This window comes from Pseudopipra pipra, chromosome 4 (assembly GCF_036250125.1).
Source record: "Pseudopipra pipra isolate bDixPip1 chromosome 4, bDixPip1.hap1, whole genome shotgun sequence".
NCBI lineage: Eukaryota > Metazoa > Chordata > Aves > Passeriformes > Pipridae > Pseudopipra > Pseudopipra pipra.
The window spans coordinates 53128292-53154532 of record NC_087552.1 but is presented as its reverse complement, the minus strand read 5'-3'; the positions used below and the strand labels follow the sequence as shown (position 1 = coordinate 53154532).

General features: G+C 38.2%; 1 protein-coding gene across 2 annotated transcripts; it reads left to right on the top strand.

Annotated features, from left to right (window-relative positions):
• Positions 1–6889: 6889 nt before the first annotated feature.
• PGM2 (phosphoglucomutase 2) lies at positions 6890–25656 on the top strand. 2 transcript variants are annotated; one of them, XM_064653060.1, is made up of 15 exons: positions 6891–7278; positions 7860–7930; positions 11881–12048; positions 12941–13047; positions 13395–13479; positions 14472–14555; positions 15373–15566; positions 15972–16161; positions 16849–16946; positions 19402–19582; positions 19696–19789; positions 20887–21016; positions 23551–23740; positions 24355–24488; positions 25256–25656. In XM_064653060.1, the coding sequence occupies exons 3-15, from the start codon at positions 11962–11964 to the stop codon at positions 25356–25358; spliced, it is 1677 nt and encodes a 558-aa protein (XP_064509130.1). In that variant the 5' UTR covers positions 6891–7278; positions 7860–7930; positions 11881–11961; the 3' UTR covers positions 25359–25656. The 2 variants fall into 2 exon arrangements, with proteins under 2 accessions (XP_064509129.1, XP_064509130.1); XM_064653059.1 differs by lacking the exon at positions 7860–7930 and having other exon boundaries at positions 6890–7278.
• Positions 25657–26241: the final 585 nt, after the last annotated feature.

Genomic DNA, 26241 nt, shown 5'->3' with positions numbered 1-26241 from the left:
AGGGGGAAGCTTTGCTCCTGTATGAATAAGCAAGGTTTTCCCTTAAATACATTTCTATTAAATGATTGACAGCTGAGGCCCACAAGTGTTTATCCAGAAACAGACTGTGGGACAAGGCATCTCCAGATGACTGTCTGCACAGTCTCGGACAATCTGCACCCTTGCACGTGTGGTTAGAAGTGATGTGTACATATTCAGTAGCCCTGGTGGAATTTCTGTTCCTTAGGCTTATAACTGGCTTGTGAGCCATGCAGATTTCTAACATCCTTAGCCAGGAATGTTACAAATTTTCATCTCACATGGAGAACCTTCATTGTTTAACACATTCTAGCTCTTGCACTGGAAAAGAGCATGTTGGAGGACTGGGATTCTGTGTACAAGATCTCAGGGTAGGAGGTGACAGCTCCAGAAGTAGGGACAAGATGCTTCTCCCTCTCGAGGTCTCCTCCTCTCACTCTCAGCAAGTGGTAAAGTCCATCTAAAAGTTGGATTTTATTTAATAAAAAGCCTCCTTCCTCATGACTTCTTTTGGTACTTTCTCAGCCTATCAGAGCACTAGATCAGCTCATACGATGGGTGCCAACTTCCAGATCTGCACCTGGTGGCTGTGGGTTCTGCTGGCTTGCTGGGCAGTTTGCAGAGGGGATCCAACACCAGGCAGAGGTGGGAGAAAGAGGTAGGGGGACCCACAAGCACACCTGAGCTCAGAAGCACCCACTTGTGCAGACAGAGGTCACTTATATTTCTGGAAGCACAGAAAGAAAAATATTTTATTTCTTTGCAGTGTTTATTTCCCACTTTTGTCACAAATATTTATCAAATTTCCTGTTGAGATACCAAAGCTGATTCCTTTTTTTAATACTTAAATTGGATAAAAATCAGGGCTCATAAAACTGTAATATTTAACAAGAAAGCTGAGAAAATGCTTTGTAGACAGATGCATCTCTTGTCTTGCAAACCTAATTTTAAAAGACAGTGAAACACCCTCACTTTTTACTGTTAGTTTGCTGTGTATAAAACTTTTTAGAACTGTATAAATTTTATGCAACTTGCTGAAAGCTGCTAACATCAGCACAAGTTCCTCACATGATATAGGGAGGGGGAGAAAATAGGAACATTTGTCTTTAAAAAGAAAACCCCCCAAATCTATTTGGCACACATTTGGAGATAAGGTAGGAAAGCATGATTTGAAATTTGTAGCATGGGGAACTGAGTGACTTGTGTCTGTGAGTGTGTTTATCTGCTTTGGTTGTAGACCATGAGCTGAATGCTGTGTTTAATCATTTCAACTAATAATTTAGTGTATTCAGTAAGTCTTCTTACTGACAGTTTATCTGGTATGTGGCTGAGCTCATATACTACTGCATCATGAAAAGAAAGATGTGAGCGATTGTCTGTGCCTACACTGCATGCTTGCCCACACTAATGATGACTTAATATGCATTAGCTATATATTGGATTTATTCTTCCAGTTTACTTCTTGCTTATTAATCTTTTAATTTATAGGACAGATTATTGCTTTAAAGCAAGTCTTTAAATAGAAAAGCATCATCTCATCTTATTGACACTGAATTGCATGAGAATTCTTTAATGGTGTATTAATGGTGTTTTAGCATAATTATGCTAATCAGAATGCTAATCTCAAAACAAAGGAAGACTTTGTTACAACAAATATTTACATCTGTAGAGGAAATCACACAGTTTCCTCTACAATAATATTGTATTACAATACACAGGCAGTATATGCCAATAAAGTAAAGGTACAGTACTGTAATAACAGGATTCAGAATGCAGTGTTAACGGCTTTATCATTCAGTATAGTCTTTTCATCAGCTGGCACCTACAGAAACTTTGTTCTCTCTTTTTGTCATTGGTGCACAATACCTATAGGTCATACACCAAAGAGGGCTTCGATGGCAGTCGGAGTCTGTCTACATGTCACCAAGCTGGGGCTCTTCCATGTTGCCTGAGTGACCAGGCTGTAGTGCCACCAAACCATCCTGGCCTCTTTGCTGACTACCAAGTGGCAATAAATGCCTCCTCAAGTAGAGATGTCTTGGGTCATCTAGTACTAATGAAAGCTTTAAATTTGTACCCACGGCTATCAACTATATATAACTGTTCGTTTTATATATATTACTTTGGTGATTCTGTCTCTTCCCTACTAACAGCCTTCTCATTTAAAAAAAAACCAACTTTCCGCTGTTTTCAGAGTGATGCATCTTCTAAATAGAAAGTTAATATTGCTTCAGACCCAGACAGATATTCTAAAGAAAAATCTGATTTTAACATAACAAGAAATGGAAAGATAGTCCTTCAGAACTGATAATATTGCTCCCTTTGCAGAGCTTGTACTGAAGAGTTTCTGCAGTGCTGGTTTCATACCATGTCATCCACGTCATATTTTCCTAAGAATTTTCAAACAAACTTCAGGCTTCCCAAGCATTTTACTCAGGCTTCTTCTTTTTCCATTAACTATCTTCAAGAATCTTTTTGTATATGCAGTGTTTTCCTTCCTCAAGAGTAAAGCTTTTCTTAAGGTTTGGTTACCGTATGATTCTAAGCACTACACTATGAACTATTGTCCTAATATAAATCTAATTACATGGTGGTCATACATCCCTGGGCAACGCAGAAAGGTCTCTTACTGGTATCAGGTAATTGTGCTGGGAGGGGCATATATTATTAATTGCCTTTAGCATATTTGCATTACTGTTGGTGGTGTTATGAAGCTGCTGTTAATATTATAAGGAAGAAACTATGCTTTAAATCAAAAATGTTCAAACCTTTTCAGTGCATTTTGATTCTAGAAGATGGAATAAAATTGCAAGGCATTACAATACTACTTCTTTTGATCATGTATCATTGCAATTGTCATGAAAAACAAGCATCCTATGACTAGCCTATCACCTACAAAGTAGGAACAAGCAGGAAGTAACTTTGAGTCTGAGTATTTGGCAAGTAAACCAAGAACAAAAATAAGCATAATTATGCTAAGCAGAAATCCAATCTCAAAGCAATTTCTAAAGCAGTGAAGGCATCGAGCCAAATACCTGGTGAGATATTTTCATTTACTGAGCAAGCACATGACACCAGAAAAATCTGTTAATACAGGAATGGTTACAGAAGCAAATTGTTCTCAGAGGTGGCAACACTAATTCCTTTCAACAATTTGGTCAGGGAACGTAGAAAGCAAAATAAACCCCCTAGGCCCATAGTGAAGTTTCCCAGTCTTTGCTAAAGTGTATTACTATGATAATTTACTTAAGTTTTCTATATATTGACAATAGGACTTTAGAAGGTAAAATTTAGTTGAATGCAACTTCAACTTAAAGTTTTATGCAAAATGATATATGGGAAAGATGGTAGTTTTCTAAATGCATGGTGCTCCTGTTATGTTAGTATTTCTTTTCATTCCTTGATACGGGAACATTCTGGAAACAGAAATATTGTAGCAGTTTAAGGAAGAGAGTAGATACTTTTTTGTTCACTAACATTCATTTTTGTTGCCCAATTCTAAAGATAAGGGGAGGAAACTCCTGCCTCAAAATACAGGAAGACTAGCACTAAATTATGAAACAATTTCTATCTGGCAGAAACGTGGGGAATTTATTTTTATCAGGCACGACCCCGGGACGCAGTTCTAGCTCAACTATTACAGCAACAGATGGTCGCTGTTATTCCTGCTTTGACCGCGAGAGGGCAGCCTGCCCCAGCAAACCATGACATGAAGCCTGAACACGTAAAAGGTTTTGAAGAACCCAGTTGATTTTTTAAATTACTCTGCTATATTTTAATTAAGACTTTGTGAAGTCTTAATTAATGCAGCTGTTTAAAAAGCGTACTGTAGTGCAATATCAAAGTTGTTTGTGGCCATTTTAAGACCTACTATTCAAATTTCTCAGTATAGCCTTTCATTTAGTTCTTGTATGGTTTCAGTAGGATATGCTTTATCTTCTCTTCCAAGAGTAAATAATCTGCATTAGTAAGATTCTACCTCTTTTAAATCAGTACATAATTTCAGATTTTTTTTATTTATTCAGCAAAAACATGGTAGGGCATTTAGTGTTGCCTTCTTAGAGCAGCTTTCTAACACAAATGTGCAGCTACTAACTTCCCATATTTTAGATACTATTTCCCCCATCAATGGGACATCAAATAATCTTTTGCATGTGAGCTTAGTTTTGTTGGCTGTAAAACAAATATTTCAACTTTAGAGGTGTAAATTGTGGAGTGTAGCTGTATATTATAAAAGCATACTGTGCCAGTTTTTTTAAAGCAACCGCCTTTCCCCTTTGATATTGCCATCATGCCTCTCAGCCATGCATTTACAAGCCTGAGCATTCAATGGGAACTGCTGCAGGTTCAGCACTTTTGAGAAGCAGCTTACTTAGAAGTCTAAAGTTGGATTTAGAAGCTTAACATTTTTGAGAAACTTGTCTATAATCCTCATAAGTTATTGTTGTTAAGGCAAATATCTATCCAGTATATTTATGCTGTGACCAGTTTAGATTTTTTTTTACTTCTACTTTGGATAACTAATCCCGGTCAAGGACAGCTTTCCTTAACTTAGGGCAAAAGAACTGTCAGAATCCCTCTCAACCCTGTTTCTGTAACAGACAGCACTGTTATTCAAATCGAAGTTGTAGGCTTGATAATCCTACCTAGGTATCCAGGAAATTACCCAAGGAGGAAAGAAAGTTTAATTATAGTTACAACTGAACCAAAAGACATATATAAAAATAGTGTACCCCACTCAGTTCTTTGATAAAGGAATCAGGCCAAAATAATCTGCCTATTACTCTTTAATTCTGTGAAACCAAAGCATCAAATGCTTCTTTTTTGTCACAGCGTAATTTGAAACATTTGCACAAGGGGTGAGTTCGAGATCATGTATTTATTAGTCAGACTAATTTTATTTTTCACTTTGGCTGGCTTTCCTGGTCTTTAAATGTGACGCAACACCTAAAAGAAGGGCAGCAATCCAAAATATACTTGAAAAGAACTGGCATTAGCTCTAACTTTGTCCTATCTGTTGAGCAAACATAAGTTAATTCATCCTTGAACCTGGAAACTGGGTGCTGTCTAGAACAAGACAGAAAAAGCACGGTTTAGTAGTTATGCTGTCACAGGATCTGACATCTGCCGGCCTACCAGAGGTCAGGAGTTTATGCCAAACAGTGGAAATTAGAAAAGACTTTCAGCTGTGAACAAGAAGGTTACAAGAAACAATGGAGAAAAAATTTCCAAGAGGAAATGTAAAATATCCTGACACATCCTTGGGTTAGTTTGTAGACGACAGAATTGGAGAATAAATACTAAAATTCAAGCCAGCAATACAATATCCACCACATCCTTCCTTTTCTTCCCCTGCTTGCCCTCCCCCCCGCATCAGATTACAAGAACAGTGCTTTGTTTAAGACAACATCCTCTTCTGAGGGCTACATGTGCTTCTGGAAATGTGCAGTGTGCACCATAGTTTCCCATCACTCTAATGGATCCTGATGACCATTTTCCTCCATCCTAAAGAAAATCTGTTTGATTTATAGTGAACCCCAGGTGCTCAGGAGAAAGAAGATATGTTCCATGAACCTGTCACCGCTCCTTCAGTTGAGTCAATGGTAATACTTGTCACGGTGCTTTGCAAAGTCAGTGTCCTAGTGGCTGTATCATTCTTCACATATGCAAATATTCGGTTTTGTCCTGCTGGTGGTTACTTCTCTCATGCTTTTGAGAAGCATGGCACAAGTTCAGTGACATTTCCATGAGGACAGCCTCTTCCTTATTTATCTCATCCTCTAAACGTGGGACAAAAGGGATGCTCCAATTGCTCCCATTAAAACACCATTGGAAAGCACCTGGATAGGTATATCCCTCACAGGAGTTCAGATTCAGGACTTGGCACCATTAGAAAGTTGCTCTGCTCCTCCTGTGTGCCCCCTTCACAGTGACCTGGCATTACTCAGCAGCCTCAGTACACCTGTGATATACACTCTGCATCTACACTACACCCAGGGATCTTCCCCCACTTTGGTCTGTACTCCAGAGTAAAACACTGAACAAGGTCTTTTCAGGAATGGGATTTTTAGCCCCCAGAAGTGGGAATCGAGTTTGCCAGCTTCTCACAGCACTGAATAGGACTCATCCAGGATTCATCTGGGTAAGCTCTATGAAGGGCCTGTAATGTGAGGACAGGCTGCTGAGTGAGGCCTAGAAGAAGCAGAAGTAGAGCACTGTAACCGTGACTTTCATAAAGAACTTCCTATGGTTGACTGCTTGGCAATGAAAAGAAAAGCAGAAGCAATATCAAGTTCTGAAGTTAGAGACAAACACTAAAAAAATTCATGTAATAGGCCCCCTGCAATGCTGCTTGGCTTGTGCAGAATTCCGGCTTGTTCTGGAGTGTATGGGACAGCAGAGGAGGAAAGCTGAAACCTGAACTGTAGGCTGTTTCCCTTTTGGCCTCCAAGTGAATATAATTTATTCATATGTTTATTATAGGAAGGATGTTGTTAAGATGTCAAACCAGATGTGGCTAAAACCCTTTTTTGGGTCCTTTGTTTTGTCCTTTCCATACTATCACATTGCAGACAGTAAAGATTAAATAAAGATACCACATGTGCATCTAATGCTTAAAGCTAAAGTAGATTACTCTGTGTTTGTATTTTGCTTATAATCTTTATCCCAAATTACGGTTCTCCAGAGGTCATCCCTCATTTATACTGACTTTAAAAAGGAATCTTAGTAGCCTCAGTCCAATGCCTGTAAAAAGTGACAGTTAACAACAGCATTATTTTCTTCAGTCAGCCACTCTGCGGAGGAGGCGGCTGGGCAGTTCACCGCAGCGTTCCCGCCGTTATTTGGGATCGTTCCCGCTCCGCAGCCGCTCGGGACTCCCCCGGTGGCGGGGCACTTGCCCTTGCCCCAGGCAGCTCCGCCAGCGGCGGGGCAGTCCCTCGCCGCACTCCGGGCGCTCCGGAGAAATGCAGAGACGCGGCTCACCAGATAAATCATTAAATCCCTCGCTCTAACCCACAGCCCGGCACGGCCCCGGCGCTGCCCTGACCCTGACCCGGCCGGGCCCGGGCAGGCGGGCGGAGCGGAGGTGGGGCGGCCCGGCACGGCCCCGGCGGGCGGAGCGGGTGCTCCGGAAGAGGGAAGGAGTGGAGCGGCGGCGGCTCGGGCGGCGTTGGGATCGGGATCGGGATGGCAGCGCAGGGCTCTGCTGGGGATGCCGCGCTCCGCCGCGCGGCCGAGCAGTGGTTGCTCTGGGATAAGGTAAGGGACGGCGGGCGCTTCCCTTCCACGCGGGGGCGGCGATGGGGGCTCAGGCTGGAAAAGGGTCAGGAGGCACTCCGGGGTGATTCCCGGCTGTTGCGTTGTGCCGGGTGCGGTCAAGGCACTTGTTGGCTCCTTTCGCTCTGCCCTCAGAGCTCTCTGACCAGGGGGTGCTCTCCCTCCACAGCTCCCGCCCCGCAGCGAGGGCCGCGACGGGGCCGGCGCAGGTCAGGATGCGGGGCCGGCGCAGGTCAGGATGCGGGGCCGGCGCAGGTCAGGATGCGGGGCCGGCGCAGGTCAGGATGCGGGGCCGGCGCAGGGCAGGGTGCGGAGCCGGCGCAGGTCAGGATGCGGGGCCGGCGCAGGTCAGGATGCGGGGCCGGCGCAGGTCAGGATGCGGGGCCGGCGCAGGTCAGGATGCGGGGCCGGCCCCGCGGCTCCGTCACCTGCCGCAGCAGCCCCGCTTCCATTTGGAAGCCCCCTCAGCTGGTCTTTCAGTATCGTCCCTCTGACTGGCTGTCAGCTGTACTGAATGTCTTTTTCGAAAGGGCCTGTGTTGATCCGAACCGCTTCTATTGCAGGGGCAGCTGATAGACTTAAATTATTAAAGGCCAGCAGACATTGCAGTGTTGTCTGTGTTAAAAACCTCCTGGTACATCCAAACTTTTGTTAATTAAAATATTGATTCCAAAAGACGTGGGCTCGCTTCAAAAGCATTAGGAAATGCAGAATTTGTCCATCCTCTTTTTTCAGGTGTTATCCAGTGCTTAGTGATTCTCACTGTTAATGAAATAACTCCTGAATCTTCAATATTGTCTGGTTTCATGATTTTTCTCCCTTTTTTTCCTATTGCTTGGGAATACTTTAGCACGCGTTATTTCCCTTCTGTTAAGGCTTATCTTTGTCTTCAGTTTTGGCCTTGACAGTGCTATATGCAGAAGTAAAATAATTTTATCTTGCCATAGTGGTGTACTGGAAATGCTCACATCGTGGCTTGCTGCTGCAGTTCCCACTCAGATGCAGGCCTCTACTGGTATGTTTAGTTTGCATCTTTTATGGCCCTATTCATAAAATTTGTTATTTTGGCTGTATTGGAACACACTGGCCATTGCCCCACTTCAGTCACTTAAGTGTCTGCCTTGGACTCAGCACTGTACAATGCTCCAGAGCTTTGTGCAGTTCACATACTTGTCTGGTAAGGCATTTTCTGCTTATTTCAAGATTATCAGTGAAAACGTATAATAATTCTTTATTTAGTATTCTGTATAGGTTCTAAAGGACATCATTAGAAGTACCTCAAGCTTGTTGTGATTCCTCATTAAAGGTCATTTAACTGTTTAGCTATCAGTTAGCCAGCTCTGGTTTTATTGATGATAGTGCTGTGCCAAACCAGTCCTCCTTTCAAAATGGATAATGTATCAAGTCAAATGACAATAAGCTTTTGTGTCTTTTTTTCCCCCTAATTTAATTTGATTTTGAGAAAGCCGTGTGATTTCAAAGGGCATCTTATTTGCATAACTTCCCTAACTAACACTAGGTATGTTTCTATCTTCTGTGTAATACTTTAATTTTCAACTGGTTATTCTGATTATTTTGTTAAGCCCTCTGGAAATCTAATGCAGTGTCCATTACAGCATCTTTACTTTTGAAAGGTTAGCCCTTTGTTAACACTTGCATCTTTGACTTGGTAATAATTGACCCATTTACAATACCCATTGCTGATTGCTCAAAAATGATGAGGTATTTTAATTTTTCAGGGACTTGTTACATGTTTGTATTGAGCAACAGAAGAATCAGGTATAACCCTTGTCCATTTACTCTGGTATAAAAAAAAGATTCCTTTTTGACATGCAGAGATAGGTTAATATTTAATGATGATAAGCAACATGTTTCTTACAAAATAATAGTTTGCAAGAGCAAGCCCTTATGGCTGACGGCAGTCCTACTGACCTAAGAGGAAGTTTCTACCTAAATGATAATTACTGTGCTTGTTACCATCACTTGCTGTTTTCATCACTGTATTCATTACAGTAGCAGCATATTATTCATTTTTTTATTATCAATCATAATTAATAGAAGGTAGTTTCTAGTTTTAGTAAATATAAAATCTGTTTAGTCAGAAGTTTTCCCTCTACTCTAAAACCTTGTGGGGACTCCTGTACTGATGATACCTCTTTGGGCCTTCCTGTAGTGTAGATTAAAGTAAATAACTCAAGTGTTACCAGGTGATGTTCAAGCTAATTGCACTAGTGGATATTAACTCAATATTAAATCACCTGCCACTGTATCACAGAAATTGGTATTCCTATACTCACATCTGATGTAATCTCAGAGTAGAAAAATTGTAACCAGAGAGAACCAATAAGAAAGGAGAAACCCAGCACTTTATCCTTCAGATACAATTTGATCCTTCTTTAGTAGAGATGCTGTGAAGAGTTTAAGCAGAAGAAAAAGCCAAAACTAAGTTTATTTTTTTACTTAGCTGTATATAATGGCATCATAACGTTCTCCACAAAAAAAAAAATAGGCATATTCTTAGGAGAATATAGCCATAAACAATTATAACAGTAACTCTGGAAAAATCCTTCTGCTATATTGAACAGGCTTGGGCTGGGTTTTTACCATGATTGGTGGGAGGTGGAGGCAGGGAGGGGACGTGTACAATCATTTAACCAGACTTAAAAAACTGGAGGACCCTCTACTTTCACAGCAGATATCAAACCTGGGAAATTCCTCTAACAACAACAAACAAAAACCTCTTTGGCTGTGAGGGCTGCAGGATGTTCCTGGTGTCCTTCTCTATTGGCATTGCAACTTTTAGTCTGTCAAACATCTATACAAACGTGCAGTATCTGCTTAAAGAGATGCTCATTTCAATGCGGAGATGACTCATGTGCACAAAGCTCATACAGGGGAATAAAAAGGTGACTAGGCAGTGTACAAAGCCTGGTGCAAACTGTGTCATTCAGGCCTTACCTATGCAACATAGGCCTGATGTTGCAGCAAAAAATTGAGGTCAATTTGTAAACAGCCTAAACTCAGAAAGGTTATGCTGCCCTATATAATAACATAGAATTCTATTTATTCTCATGGAATATAATTACTCAGTAATAATAATGATGTTGAGCCTTCTACAAGGCGGTCGTCAATTACAACATTCTTGGACTGGTAAATTCATAACTCTTAAACTGGAAATCAGTAATTCTGGGCTACCTAATTGCTTATTTTACTCAAGAAACTAGATTTTTTTTTATTATTATTTAGCTTATTCTTCATTAAGTAGTTTGCTCATTAGCACCAAAGGCTCTTTAGCTTTTTAAGTGTTTATTTAAACTATGTTGTTTGTCCTGCAGCAGGGGTGCACAGGTCAGTGATTAGAACATCCTGACTCTGGTCTCAGTTTGATGTGAAGAATTCTTACACCTTTATAAGCTCGTTCACATGCCTACTACTGTGTGTGTTCTGCAGTATTTTCTGAAGCTGCAGAAAATACAAGTTTCAGCATTTGTGTTTTTTTTTTCTTTTTGCCTGGGGTAATATGCCTTCCCTTGCTGTAAGCGTACCTAGATCATCCAGGATATAGTAAAAGCCTCTTTTATGAGGCCATTTGATTGCCTAGAAATCAAAGCTTGTGTCCCTTTGGAAATTATAATCTTTGTATAAGAAATTATAATCCAGTGTAACATGTGTGTACTCATGCAGTGACTGACCTGCCCCCCTCTCCAGATAACTCTGTTGCCAGGAGTGTGCCACTGTCCTCTTGGCTCATCAGTTCTCAAGAAATCAAATATTGAAGTTCACAAATCTCATGCTATTAAGATTGAAAAGTTGGAGCACACAGGACTTTACTAATTCCCTAAGTCTGGAAACAAAGAGAGTTGGTAGCAGTATAAAGTATATAGAAGCAATATACCAAGAAAAGCAGTGAAAGTTAGAAACTCCTCACTGTTCACAAGCTGTCTGACACAGCCCTTTCGTTGCCACCCTGGAATAATTTTGTTTAAGAATTTAGCTGCAGATGCTAGGCTTTCATCCCAAGCATTACCTGCAAATATGTTGGAAATTGTCATCTTTATCTTCTGACCAGTCTGCTTAGTTTTGCTGCTGCCCCTGGTGTTAGCTAGTCTTGGGACAAGGTTATGATTTTATTTTTTTTCAAACTCTACATATAGTGCTATGGAAGTAACAAATATTTCTTAATAATTGGCTTAACCTACTTTCCTAAATGTTTAGAAGAGTTCTTGTGTTGTGATGACAAAAATTTTCAGAACTGTAAAAGTGCGCTCTTTTTGTTTGTTTTGTTTGTAAAAACAGAAAACATTAAAACAGACATCTTGGAAATCTTTTAACATCCCAAAATGTGATATATACACTGCTGTCAAGGCAGCATGTTCACTTAAGGAGATAAATCTAAAATAAGTAATACTTGAGGTTGTACTGATTTAAAATTAAGAAGATGTAGCAGGAGTTCTGGTATTCTTGAGGTGGTGTGCCATGTTTTGGTACTGAAATAACCCCATACAGAGACCGGAACAGAAAGCCAATTCTGTTAAGACAGACAAACAAAACCTTTTTTAGAATATACGAATTTTGTATCTACAGAATCCAAAAACTTATGCAATCGTGAAGCAACTGCTTGCAGAAGGAAATGCTGGAGAACTGCAGAAATACTTTGGCTCACGAATGGAGTTCGGCACAGCAGGGCTCAGAGCTGCCATGGGAGCAGGGATTTCCCACATGAACGACTTGACTATTATCCAGACAACCCAGGTATTGTGTTCAGCACTTTATCTCACTTAACTGGTTGTATATACAAATGGAAGAGCTCTCATTAATGACAAGCAAAACCAGTATTCTACAAGTTTTTTACAGTTTTTACTGTAAATACAACTATTTATTTGTGCAAGTGTTTTTACTATTCTTCTGGTTTTCAGAAGTAATTTAATTGGTAATTATTAAGTGAGTGCTGATTTCTGAAAACAAGCAGAGAGAAGCTATTAAACCATTAAAAGTTATTTTCCATATTTAATTTGCAATTTAATTTATACAGGGCTGTAGTTAAGCTCAAGTGTAACAGTACTGATGTAACAACTACAAAAAACCCCAAAGGTAACCAAAATTTAGCTAAGCTTTGTGTGTGTTGGACATAAATTTACATAAAGGCAGTGAAGCTGTATATATGTACATAGATCCTAAAGTAGATCTACTTGGGAAGAGCTTAAAAAAACCCAGAACCTTAAATTACTGCAGCCTGGCATGGTGATGTATCATGTCCTAAACATGTGTCATTATTAAGGGTGAGATTTGGTTAAAAAATGACAACACTGGCCAGTTGTTCTCTTCTTCATGTGAGACTTAAGACAGATAAATCACTTTTCAAAATTTGCAATTCAGACTAATCTTGTTGTCTGTTCCTTTTTGGAGCTGCTTCTGATATTTTGAAAAGTACTTTAATGCTGTCCAGGTTTGCAATATTGATTTGAAGGTTTCTGATATTTCTTGATGTTTATTGGTCCTGGACAAGCTGAATCCCAGAGCAGTTCAGTGAGATGCTGTGTTCACTCACCTTTCTAAGACATCAGCATCTTAGCAATCATCTTAATGCAATGATAAATTAATTATTAAGATTGGGTTAATGAGGTAGATTTGATGTTGTTTTCAGGGATTTTGCAGATACCTTGAGAAGAATTTCAGTGACCTGAAAAAGAGAGGAGTTGTGATTGGGTTTGATGCTCGTGCTCATCTTTCCAGCGGAGGTAGTAGCAAAAGGTACTTTTCAGGTTTTCAGTATTTTGTAGATGCCTTATGTGATCCATTATGGTTTCATAGCTACTCCAACTGTATTTTCTTTCTGTAGAGTGAATTAAGATATTTACAATATTCTGGTAATGCCAAAGCAGTCCTTAAGAGTTGTGCTTTGTCTATTGAGAACAGTGAGGGAACACATTTAAAATGGGTCTGTGTAATAATTGAGATATATTTGATGTGTAGTTTTGTTTGTTGTCGGGTTTTGGAATTTTTAATTGGATGGGGGTGGGAGGGAAAGCTGTGAATTCTAGGTCACTAATCGGTGAGAAAATGAATATATTCCCTAGGCATCTTTTCTTCCTGTTTAGGTTTGCAAGACTTGCTGCCAATACCTTCATCAGTCAAGGAGTTCCAGTTTATCTGTTCTCTGATATAATACCAACTCCCTTTGTGGTAGGTTTTCCTATGATATCTTTTTATATACTGTATCTTCTTTATATACACATAAAGTCTGTCAGGTAGTTTGCATTACTTACTGTAAGAATAACTAGATAAACCACTTTTTAAGTTCTTCCTGCAGTTAGTCTTGTGCTTATTTAGCTATGCTTAGCTTACAACATCCATAGCAAGAGAAAGGAGAATGTGGAATGTCAGTGACAGTGGGATGCATTTCTATTCATTCCTGCTTTCCGGCAGACTTGTCTTGTAGGAGGCATCTCATTGTTTCTAGGTTGCTGTGGAGTCTGAAGTCTGAAACATAAACACAAATTTAGTTTTGTGATTATTGTAGATTTAGGGTCAAATTCTTCATAGTGCAGTTTAAAGCAGTGTTGCAAGAACTGCAGTTGATTGCATTTCACTATTAAATAAAGAGCCAGGAGTAAACATACATTGAACCTGTAGTCACAAATCATGCTTTATTTTTAATTCACTCCATCTGTTTTGGGCTAGTTTATAAGAGCTCTCTCCAAAAATTCTCTTCTGAATGACGATGGAGTTAGTTGCTCCACAGGCTGCTCTCAGAAGATAGTATGGATGAGACTGCTTGAGTTGTAGTTCTCTGCCCCCCGTGGACTTCTGTCATTACCCCAGCTGACTTGGCACCCCCTAAGACTTTGGGTACCTCAGGTCATTCTACAGTAGGCAACACATGCATTTGGCTTCCTTCTATAAATACGCTGCTCTAGAAATTCACAAAGCATCTGAAATAATACTAAGAACATATAAATGGAAAAATGCACAAGAAAAAGCAAGGACTAAAGTTGTGCCACATGGGGTTAGTGGAGCAAGTACTACTTAGCTTTTGCTTTAGGAAGTCAGTGTCTAGAATTACATCCTGGTTTTCTTTTCATTCAGAAGTATGGAAGTATTATGTATGTGTGAGAATAAATAATATTATATAGTAAGTTGCACATTCCACTTCAGATAACTTTCTCTTTTTACAGCCATATACAGTAACTCATCTGAAGCTTTGTGCTGGAATTATGGTTACAGCTTCCCATAATCCAAAACAAGACAATGGTTACAAGGTATCCCTATGTGATCTGCTTTCTGGCTCTTTTCAAACCTTTTTTTTTTTTTCATGTAGAGAGACTAATGCTATTGTATATAGTTCCTATCGTGGTATAGACTAAATTAATTGCTAGTCTGATCTCTTATAGGTGTATTTATTTAAAGCTAGTGGCATATTATACTAATACATAATTAAAATCTTTGCTCTAGAAACCAGGAAGTAATGCTATTGCATACTTTGGGACACTTTAAAATATTGGTTCCTTTTCAAAAGCATTAATTATTTCTCTAGTTCATGAATTTAAAAGGTCTCCTTAGTTTTACAAACCCAGAAAATTCAAAATATGTAAAGCCTAATGAGTTACTTGTACAAAACATTTTAAATAAATTCCATTAATTTTTTGTAGTATATTTTTCTTTTGCTAAGTGATACAGTTATTGGTGTAAGTTTTTTCTATTAAAGAAATCTACTTTCCACTGAAAAAAACATATCTGAATTACCAGCCCACCAGTCATTCCATATCTGGGCTAGTCATATACAAACTGTTTCCAAAATACAAAAATGGAATTTTTCTCAGTAAATGACTAGCTCTTGTTTTGGATTTCATTATGGATCTTTTTATCTTTAGATAAAATGAACAAGGGTTTTTTTATAGAACAAAAATGGGACGGGAGAAGAAACACTGAGAATATGAACAGGGGAATATTCTGGGTATACCTAAGCCTAATTTATTGTAACACTCTACTGAATGTAGTGCACTTTAACCAACAAAAAGAGTAACAAAACTGTCTTATAATATTAATGATCAAATACTCACCCTATTTATTATTTAGGTTTACTGGGAGAATGGTGCTCAGATCATTTCCCCTCACGACAAGGGAATTTCTCAGGCTATTGAGGAGAATCAAGAACCATGGCCTCAGGTTTGGGATGACAAACTGATTGACAGCAGCCCGCTACTTCATGATCCATATGCCACAGTCAATAAGGAGTATTTCAAAGACATACAGAAACAGTGCTTTTACAGGTGACTGGTGTTAATTCCTTTAAGAATACAGAGTATTCCATCTAGTATGTCAGCAGGGCAGTTTAAATTGGTGGAAATGAGGGTGGCCACAATCCTGCCATGACCCAGTTCTGCCTGTGCCTTCTTGTCATCTTTTGTGGTAGCACTGGCAGCTGTGATGCTGTAGCAACCCAGTGCCATCTGCTGGCCTGGCAGACGTCTAACCTAGCAAAGTAAGTGAAAAAAACCAAAGTCAGAATTACTAGAAAGCTGGGGCTATGTGAGAAATTGTGCTGCTTTTTCAGAATTGGAATTAAATGTCTCCTATGATACAGAATACTGAGTTGTATCTGTTCCTGAATATAGTCAGTTTTGTGCAGAACATTCTTCCATATCCAAGTTTACTGTTAACCTGTTTTATTTCAGGAATATAAACAAGGAAACAAACCTGAAATTTGTTCATACTTCTGTGCATGGCGTGGGTCATAAATTTGTGCAGTTGGCCTTCAAGGCATTTGACCTTAGCCCTCCTTTTGCTGTTCCGGAGCAGAAAGATCCTGATCCAGACTTTCCCACAGTGAAGTATCCAAATCCTGAAGAAGGAAAAGGTGTTCTGGTAAATAGGTTGTGGGGTTTTTTTATAATTAGTTGCAAAGTCTTTCGATATCTTTCCTTTTTGCCAGAAGTCACAGCTATAGATATTGGTTGAAGGTTCTATTGTGTTTCTAAAGTTTTCATAGCCTTACATTTAATGAAGAGTTAGCTGGTATCCTTTCATTGATACAACTATTTGAATCAGTCAGGTAGTAATTAGGTATAACTTTCAACTACTTTGTTCTGTACTCCAACAGAATGGGCAGCATCTGCACACAGAACAAAGTGATAATTAATTTTAAAAAAATAAAATAAAAAATCTTCTCAGTTGGTTTTGAAAGATTTGTACAATTTACATCTGAAATACAAGAACTAATTTCTGACACAACACCAGGAGGGGGCAGGAGAAGTCCTGACAGGTGGTTAGAATTTCTGCTACTACTTTCGCTACACTTTGTTATTGAAGGATCCCGCTGAATCTAAGTAGCTTTTAGTTCAAGCTACAGAATTAGAATGATATAGATTAAGTTAAATATCTTGATTGTGTTCTACTGCTGCCAGGCTAGAAGTTTTTAGGTTTTTTCAGAGACACATAATGATTTTGGGTGAGATTAAATAAATTGGGAAAATTATTTAAAACCTATAATGAAAGTGAAAATATTATTTGGGAATATTAATGCTTATCTGGTCTTGCTTGCCACTTTTCCAGACATTGTCTTTTGCTTTGGCTGAAAAAGATGGGGCAAGAATCATTTTAGCAAATGATCCTGATGCTGATCGACTTGCTGTGGCAGAGAAACAAGAGAGGTATGGTAATAAAGAAGTGCAAGCCATTCACATTTTTTACTGATTTGGAAAATTCTTACTAACTGTATTGCAAAGGAAGAATAGTCAGATAGTCATTTTTCGACTGAAAAAACAGAAATGTGAGAGGACTATATGAAGCAGACTGCAGTGGGGGCAGGACATGAAATAGGGATTAATACTGGACACTGTACAGAAGCCTGAATAAATACTTGACACTTGCTGTTCTTGAGGCATGCACAGAAGCATGTGAGTTGTTGTGATTGTGCTGTACCTTTTTAAAGGTAGTTTTTCAGTTAGAACTTTTTCACATAAGGCTGATGAGCATTCTTTCATACTATGTTTATTAAATAATAACTTGGATATTCAGGAGAATCCTTATAGTTCCCTGATAATCTCTGTTCTTTAGTATGAGTTCCTTCTTTCTCAAATACTGTTAAACCAGTCATTTTACTAATCATTAGATGATTTGTGCCTCTCTTGCTCAGTTCCCCACTTCTTTCCATAATGTTACATATCTGAATTTCACCTTAAGGTTTGTCACTGTTTAGTACTTCTCGGTGTAGTTATTTGTACTCTACCCTTCCAGAACCAACTATACATGGATTATTTATCTGTGTATACCCTATCAAAGAATGGGATCACAAAAGGTAAACTTGCTTAACCATATTCATGGAGTGTAATCTATAGTTCTGACTCAATATGGTCATCCCCTTATTTCATGCCTCCTGATATCCTGTACTTTTACAATGGTTTGCATTTCTGTATTGTGGTTATATTTGGTGAATGAGAACAAGCTGAAGTTCTGCACTTGGTATAATTTCTACAAATAGTGGTGTTTCTCCTGCATCTACATTGATAGAGCAGAAACTAATCTGAGCGGTTAGAAACCATAAATCTTTAATAAAAGTAAGCTTCAAGGTTTCCAGCTCAGAGAGGAGCAGAAAAAAAATCTTTTGCTAGGGCAGAAGGAGAAATAGTATATATAAATTCCCTGTGCATAAGAGCCAGAAAAGGGATATAAAATTATGGTAACAATCTTTGGTACCCAAGGGATGAGATGGGCACCTGCTAGATGTCCTCAGTGATTGTGGATGATGCAAGCAGTTGAATCTGTATCAGTTAGACAAATTCCAAAAACCCATTAAAAGGAGGCAGTGCAAGTAGTTGTTTTACTCACCAGATAATCTCTTTCTGTTTTGTAGCAGCTTCAAAGATGGCAGGGTTTTCTTTAGGGTTTTGAGGTACTTTTAAACTTATTAACCTCGCACCATGAACTAAGGAGGCTTCTCTGTCTTCAGAAGAAGAATGAGCTAGTTGGCACTTTCTGCAGTATCTTGGGCAGTATTAGCTGAGATATCCTTATTTTAATGGTTTTGGTCTGTGCCAGCCCCAGTTGGCAATTCAGCATTGAGGAAAAGGCATAAAAAAGCTTCAGTTTGTGCTAATTATGATAGGTTAAAGCAAGAATGCAAAATCACTCCTGATTTTTGTCTAAAAACTTAGAGCTATCAGAAGATTGAAGAGAGAGGTGTTAGTTTATGATATTTATCACCAGTGAGAGCATGGTGCTCTCATTCTCCTACCTATGTGCTCGTTGTTTAGTCAGTCTTAAGTTGTCTCCTAACTTTCAGTCCTGTGTCCTCTCAGACTGCTGCTGTAGCTGTTCATACACTAATCAAATATTAATATAGGCTTCTACAGTATCTGTACTTCTTCTTTGACAGAAACTCCTGCTAGAGCACACTCTCTCAGCGCTCTTACACTAAGTTGCCGCTGTGCATTGCTTTGTGCATGTTGGCATCAATAAATGCAGGAGACTGAATCTGCTTCTCTTTCACAACAGGTACTGTTTCTGTAGGTCTTGATTTTGTCTGTTTGGTAGTGTATTTGTCCCCTTTTATGACTGAGAATTTTTGGACAATTTTCACATTTGTCTTTCCCTTTTTTCTTGAGGTTTTTTTATGTTCTAGCAACACATCCATATTAATCTTTTTTTACCCATTTGAGGTTTTTTTCCCAATCTTCTCAGTGACCAATTTATGTATTTGGGATTAAATAAAAAGTATTTGTCATGGGGTCGACTAAAATACTGACTACTTGAGAATTGTATTTTTGTATCTTTGTGCTTGTCTTAATCACTGATCTATAATCTTTCTGCGGAATATTTTTGTTTTACTTAAAATATGCTGGAAATATCACTGTTTCATCTTTGGATAAGCTCAAAAGTTTGTACATATGATGGAGGAGGAAGGTAACCATTTCAGAATGTTTGGGGGGGGAAGGAGGAATTTTTTTGTTTGTTCACAATTAACATTCACTATCTTGTTACTGTTACTTGGAATTCAGAGGCAGTGGTTTATTTGTTAATATTGATGTGTAGAAGAACCAATTTTTTTTTTCCCTCCAGTATTATCCTTTGAAATCATGTATTTGCTATTATTTTTTTCCTCTCTAGTGGTGAATGGAAAGTGTTTTCTGGAAATGAGCTGGGAGCTCTTTTAGGCTGGTGGATCTTCACATGCTGGAAAAATAATAATAGGGATACTCGTGCCATTAAAGATGTCTACATGTTATCCAGTACTGTTTCTTCCAAAATTCTGAGAGCAATTGCATTAAAGGAAGGTTTTCATTTTGAGGTAAGCAACATATTACATATTGTTCCATGTTCTTTAATTTGTTTTCTTACACAGTGTCACATCTTTTTAAAACATTGCTTTTTAACGCTTTCTGTTTCTCCTCACTGCTGCAGGAAACACTGACAGGTTTCAAGTGGATGGGCAACCGTGCCAAACAGCTCATGGACCAGGGAAAAGCTGTTCTTTTTGCATTTGAGGAGGCTATAGGTAAGAAACAGAATATTATGTTTTCATGTCCTGCGAAATGGTGAAAGTAGAACTACTGCAAAAAGTGACAGAATCACAGAATGGGTAAGGTTGGAAGGGATTGCTGGAGGTCATGTGGTCCAACCTCCCTGCTCAAGCAGGGTCCCCTGGCTTATGTCCTGATGGTTCTTGAATACCTCCAGGGAAGAAGACTCCACAACCTCTCTGGGCAACCTGTGCTGGTGCTCTGTTACCCCCACTGTAAAGAAGGAAAAAGTTTTTTTTAAAAAAAAAGGTAAAGATGGCAACATAAGGGTGCCCTCAACATAATGGGTGTATTTCCAGTGAGTAACAGATAATCATCCATTTGGCTGATTGATAATACTGGTTTTAATCCTTTGTATCTCTGCTTAGCACAAAGTTTGATGTGAGCTAAGTGTATGTATCTTCAGTAGCATGACTGTGTAGACTTGGACTGCAAATTATGCATAAGCTATTTAAAAAAAGAAACTGCATTTTTCAGACTTGAATTTGTTTGTTTACCTGACAGTTTTAAGCTAAGTTTAAATGTGAATAAAATAAAGTAAAAATTCCCTTAAATTATATTTGTAAACTGGAAAGCCATGAATGAAAGCCATGAACAAAAGCTATGAATTTGTGAGGAGGAAATTGTAAAGCTATTTCCTAAGTATCTCAATACCTGAAAACCACAGAAAATGTGACTAATTTCACAGATCATTATCAGTGTTACCTTACGGTACCATGTAGGGGAATCACATTTGAGACAAAGTACTTGCATCATTTCTGCAGTGTGGCATTTCTTTTTCAGGAGAGCTCCATAAGTACTTGGGAGCATCTGGCACTGATATGATGCAAACATCTGTCTTGAAATTCCATTATATACCTTGCTTATCAAAATTAACACTGATTAGAAGATAAAATTTTTCTATTTTCATTTTAACTCTAAAATGTCTGTACTATGGTAATGTGCATTTGTCCTTTAAAAAAATGTTGGTTTGATTAACCACCCCACACCTTACCCCTCTCATTTTATCTTATTTCATTTTAAAATTGTGTCAAAATATATCAAAACGTTATATATAATGTTCTTTGTTTAGGATATATGTGCTGTCCTGCTGTTCTGGACAAAGATGGTGTCAGTGCTGCCGTTATAACTGCGGAGATGGCTAGCTTTTTGGCAACCAGGAATTTGTCTTTGACTCAGCAGCTGAAAGCTGTCTATGATGAGTGAGTTCAATTATAATTGTTTAATCTTCAGATTTTTTCATTTCACATGCTGGGGTTAATAGGGACTCAGTAGCACCCTCTCGTATATGAAGAATTAAAATGTGGGTTATTGTACTATTAACACAATTCTGTGCTAATAGTAGTCTTCCAGAAAGTGCTCCTGCCTCATGGGCATGAATATGTTTATGACTTTGTTTTGTGTCATTTTAAGATATGTTAAAAATAATAATACTCCCTTACTAATTCCCTATTAGTTAATGAGATTTTTGGCTTGCTTTTATTTGCTTGTCCAAAAGGTTTTTCCCTTTTGGGAAATTCTGTGTCTTTTTACAGAAGATTGGGCAGTTTTTTGGCCAGCAGTATTGCTGTGTTGTAGAGACCATAGTACTTCCTGCTGCTTAAATGAGCCAGATGCACAAAAATATTGATGGCAGAATGGGTCTAAGTAGCTCTGGCATATTTATGCTACTCATAGAAGCCAGCTTGCTTTTGTCCTTGCAGGGCTACTTGTGATTAAATTAATTCTAGTTGGCTCTAAATTTAGGCTTTTTATGATATTATTCTGTCTTTTTTTGATGGATAGTTTATGTTGTTGGATTTTGGTTGTTCCTTCTGCTTCTGATTACTGAGATCTGAGCTGGTTATTTAGAAATGCTGTGACTGGCCATAACTGTTGGCTATTTACAGCTGGATATCCCCTCTGAGAGCCTTTAATATGAGGCACTACTTTTCTTTTGTTCTTGTTTAATGTGTTCAAAGAAATAATAGCAAAGATGGCTACTGGCTTTCATAGGGCAGGGAGTGGATTTTGTGGAGGTTTTGGGTTCTTTGTTGTAAAGGAGGGAGCAGCACAGACTAGCTGATACTGTCCACTTCTTCATGTCTCTCAAACACTAACAAAGGACTGGTGGAACCTGCAAAGAGACTTGTGGAAAACTCCAGCTTTGCTGCTGCTTGTTCTACCAATCCTTAGAGTTCTCATTTGCGTACAGCACCAGCCATGCTCGTTTGATCCACTCTTTAAGAAGAAATCAAGTGGCAATGACTTGCTTACGCTGCATAAATAAATTGTGGGATTTATCAGCTATTGTAGATAGCAGAAGTTTAGGTGGGTTTAAGAAACGGTAATATAAAAGCATGGAAGAGGAATTTGTGCTTAGAGCTGCAAATATAGCATCTGACATGAGAATTCCCTTTATTAGTAGTAGCTGGAAGTTCATGTTCAAAGAATTATCCTTCTCCAGCTTGGGCTTTTTTGTTATATTTTTAATATACTAATTCAGTAAACACCTGCTTCAGGTTGCCCTCAGAATATTTAACTGGGTGGAATTGAGCTCTGCCACAGTGCTGGTGTGTACATAGCTACTGAAGAGGACCCTAAAAGTCAAAGCTTCTTTAGCATAGAAGCAGTCTGTAAGATGTCACTGCACATAGTCACTCTGTGGAAAAGCTGCAGATACAGGGATCTGCACTGTTAAATTGATGTTTGATAACTAGAACTGGAAGGAAAATTCTTGTTTTTTGGGGGGATCGTTTTCTGTGTGGGTTTTTTTTGTGGCTAGTATGGAGTTGGCAGTTTTCTACTTCTTACTACTTTATTCTTTGTCAGATTTTCTTTGTGAGTTGCTGTTGAAGCAGAAGAAACTCTACTCTGCATTTTGAAAATATAGAATGGGGATCTGTTCTCAAAGAAGTAAATGCAGATCAGGAAAAGGACACAGTCCTAGCTGGCTTATCACTTTTTTAAGTTACAAGATAGGTTTTGTTAATTCCCTTGCTGAATTCTCAAGACTGATTTAACTACTACTAACCTTCAAGATGTCCATTTAGGTATAAACATGACCCTATTTAAGGAGTCTTTCGGGTTTCTAGAGTGAACATCCCAGTACTAACGAAAGATTCTGCCCCAGATTTTCACTGGCATCAAGGATCTTTATCAAGTCTTGACCAGTAGCAAGAGCTCACTTAAACAACCAGTTGAGGCTTTTATGTTTTTCAACAACATGCTGTTTTGAAAAGTCAGTTTTAGCAGGTCATTTGTCTGTGATGCAGATTCTGCATCACATTACCTGGCATCAAACAGGTAAGGTAAAGAGGCAGCATTCAGAACAGTTCAGTTTTGTTAGAAACACTTTATTGAAGTGTGATTGGAAAAAACAACCTAAAATTTGTTTTACTTAGAAAAGGTTAGCTGAAATCCAGTCAAAGCAGCTATTTAGATGTAATCTCTTCCTATGGTTGTTAAAGCTCTTCAAGGCAATAATGGTATCTTTTTTTTTTTTCTGATTTTGCAGTTAACTTTCTCAGTTTTAATCATTAACAGGAAAAGGCACCTACACAGAACTTTCTTCAAAGTATGTAAAATAGGACAATTAAGCTGTTGAGGCCTTAAAACTGTAAGGTGGTGAACTGATGCTACAGTTGGTTGACCATGAGCATAGATTCTTGCTTTATGGAAGGTTATATAATGAGTTTGGTGTACACCTGCAAGAAAAACATTGCTTCTTTAATTCATGAATATTGTATCTTCACAGATATGGCTTCCATATTACCAAAACTTCATATTTCATCTGCCATGATCCTAAAGTTATTCAACAGCTTTTTGACAACCTTAGGAATTTTGATGGAAAAAACACATACCCAAAATCTTGCGGTAGATTTAAAGTTTCCGGAATAAGGGATCTAACTACTGGGTATGACAGCAGCCAGCCAGATCAAAAGGCTGTAAGTATCTTTCTAAATTACATATAAATCATATGTGTATGTATATACACATACATCAAAAATTCTATGGAGAAACACTCTGAACATTATTTTACATACTGAGTCATAAAATAACAGATTGGGGATGATTGTTTTCCTTGGTGAGAGGAAATGAAGTGGGGGTGGTGTTGGGGTTTTTTGTTTGGTTTTGTGGTGGTTTTTCTCTCCAAGATGACAGCCTGTAAAGGGTGGTAGGAGGATCTTGCTGTCTTGCTACAGCAATTTTGCATTATCATCTTGTAAGTTAAACTGTCTACTGAGATGAGGCTTTGGATTCTTTAGTTTTTCACAACCTCTGTTTCTTTTCCTCCTGGGAAATGCCATCACAGAGCAATTTCTATTCACAGTAAAAATGTTGACTAGACTTGAAATAAGCTACCTAGCAGTGATGTACTGCTACCAGATTCTAGGTGGAGCACAAGGCTGTCATTGTAGTCTCGAGACCACAATGATGAAGAAAACAGAACTAAACTTAATTTGCGCTGATCTTTTTGTTATATGATGTAACATTAAGTCATGGGTTTATAGATAGTCTCTTTCCAAGTTTCTAAAATAAATATTCTTAATATTTCTAGATACTTCCTACTAGTAAAAGTAGCCAAATGATAACATTCACTTTTGCTAATGGAGGAGTGGCCACAATGAGAACCAGTGGGACAGAACCAAAGATCAAATACTATTCTGAACTTTGTGCACCTCCTGGAAACAGGTATGGTCACTTACAGCAGTAAATTTGGTGTAATAGAGGCTGCGTGGATTTTTGGTATTGTTTTAGTGGAACAGGGGCTTTCCACAATCAAATAATATTACTGAAGTCATTATTTTAGTGAATTTATTTGTATAAAGCTTCAACTCTGCCAAATTTGTTGATGCATTTGTGTTGTCACTGAAATTCCTTTGAACTCACTTTCACATTCAGTAAAAATAATATCAGGAAAACCATCCTGCCTTAAATGAAAGTAAATATTTTCACCCTCTTTTCACACACATGGTTGCTTTAAAATTATATAACCATATACAGTGTTCTAATATATTTCAAACCATTTTATGTTTAGTAATTGTAGCCTTGACTGATAGTCTTGGAATCATGTAGTCTTAAAGATAAGTAATTATTAACTTACATAATGAAAATAACACTTTCTCATAGAAGAAAATTCATCTAAATATACTGTTACAAGTATAAAAGTTACACTTCTAATCATATACATTTAGTAATAGAAGATCTTCTGAACTCCAATTGCCTGTTCTACTTTAGATTGTATTGTGGGTTTGTTCTCCACAGTGTTCACCCACATCAGTTGGAAGCGAACATCAGTGCATTACCATAAGAGATCAGTCTATATACTTTTAGCATTAATAGAAAATATTTGTCTAAAACAATGCAACAGACTTAAAAATTCCTGACTGAAAATGTGCTTTTTAGCTTCTCCACTTGTGACACTGTTTTCCATGTCTGTGTGTTTGTTTTTTTCCCAGTGATGTTGAGCAGCTGAAGAAGGAACTAGATGAACTGGTCAACGCTCTTGAAAAACACTTCTTTCAACCAGAAAAAAATAAACTTCAACGAAAGACTGAGTAAAATAGCCAAGTTTAGTACCTTAATTGGTTTTGCAGCATTAGAAGTGCATTATTTAAAATATTAAGGATTTTTAGGACCAAACAGCTGAGAGCTCAGACTAAAAAGAATTCTGCTTTTATTAAGAGTTATTTTGGGTACTTTTGGATCTAGTATCTTATTTTGGAAGGAAAGTACCTTTACCCTTAAAGGACCAAAAACACCCAATCAGTTGAACTAAAAGCTTTATGAGCTAGAAGTTGACTGCAAATGTATTTCAATCAAAACTTTTTTTAATTAAATATTATAAGTAATATTCTAATTTCTGAAACATAGCCTGTTTTGTGGGGACTTTCATTTCTTTTGTGTGTATATAATCTGATAACACTGCAACTTTGTCCAGGTTTAGATTTGCAAAGCAAGTTCTTTTGTTAACAGGAAGTACTGAAAGCTTGTGGTGAGACCTTGACAAACTTGGGGCAGATGTTTCAGAAGTAGTGATCCTTCTTGAGGATGTTGGCCCAAATAAACAAGAAACTCTCAGCAAATTTGCTGAATAAATATTTGCTGTTGACTATATATCATATCTGGGGCTAGATATACTAAGTGTACTAAACTACCTTTTAATACCATATACTTATTAAGATAGTATATCTACATACAGCACCCTTCTGTTGCCTCTCTGAACTAAGCATAATGATTTCAATGCATACCCCAGTTTTGGAGCCTGGCATGCTGTTTGCCACCACGACTTAGTGCATAACTCTGCATGTCTAGTTTAGAACAGAAGTTTCCATTTTATTGCATGTTTTCATCTGCACTTGCAGAGCCCAAGAATGTTATTTGGAGGTTGCCAGTTGACTTTAATACAGGGGGTTTCTGCACTTTCAGTACTTGATTTAGGTAT

Bases quoted from the DNA above. Each gene is read 5' to 3' on its own strand.
- PGM2 (XM_064653059.1), top strand. From the start codon at position 7,207: ATGGCAGCGCAGGGCTCTGCTGGGGATGCCGCGCTCCGCCGCGCGGCC. The intron at 7,279-11,880 runs GTAAGGGACGGC...TTGTATCTACAG, and splicing joins AGTGGTTGCTCTGGGATAAG to AATCCAAAAACTTATGCAAT. The intron at 24,489-25,255 runs GTATGGTCACTT...TTTTTTTCCCAG, and splicing joins TGTGCACCTCCTGGAAACAG to TGATGTTGAGCAGCTGAAGA.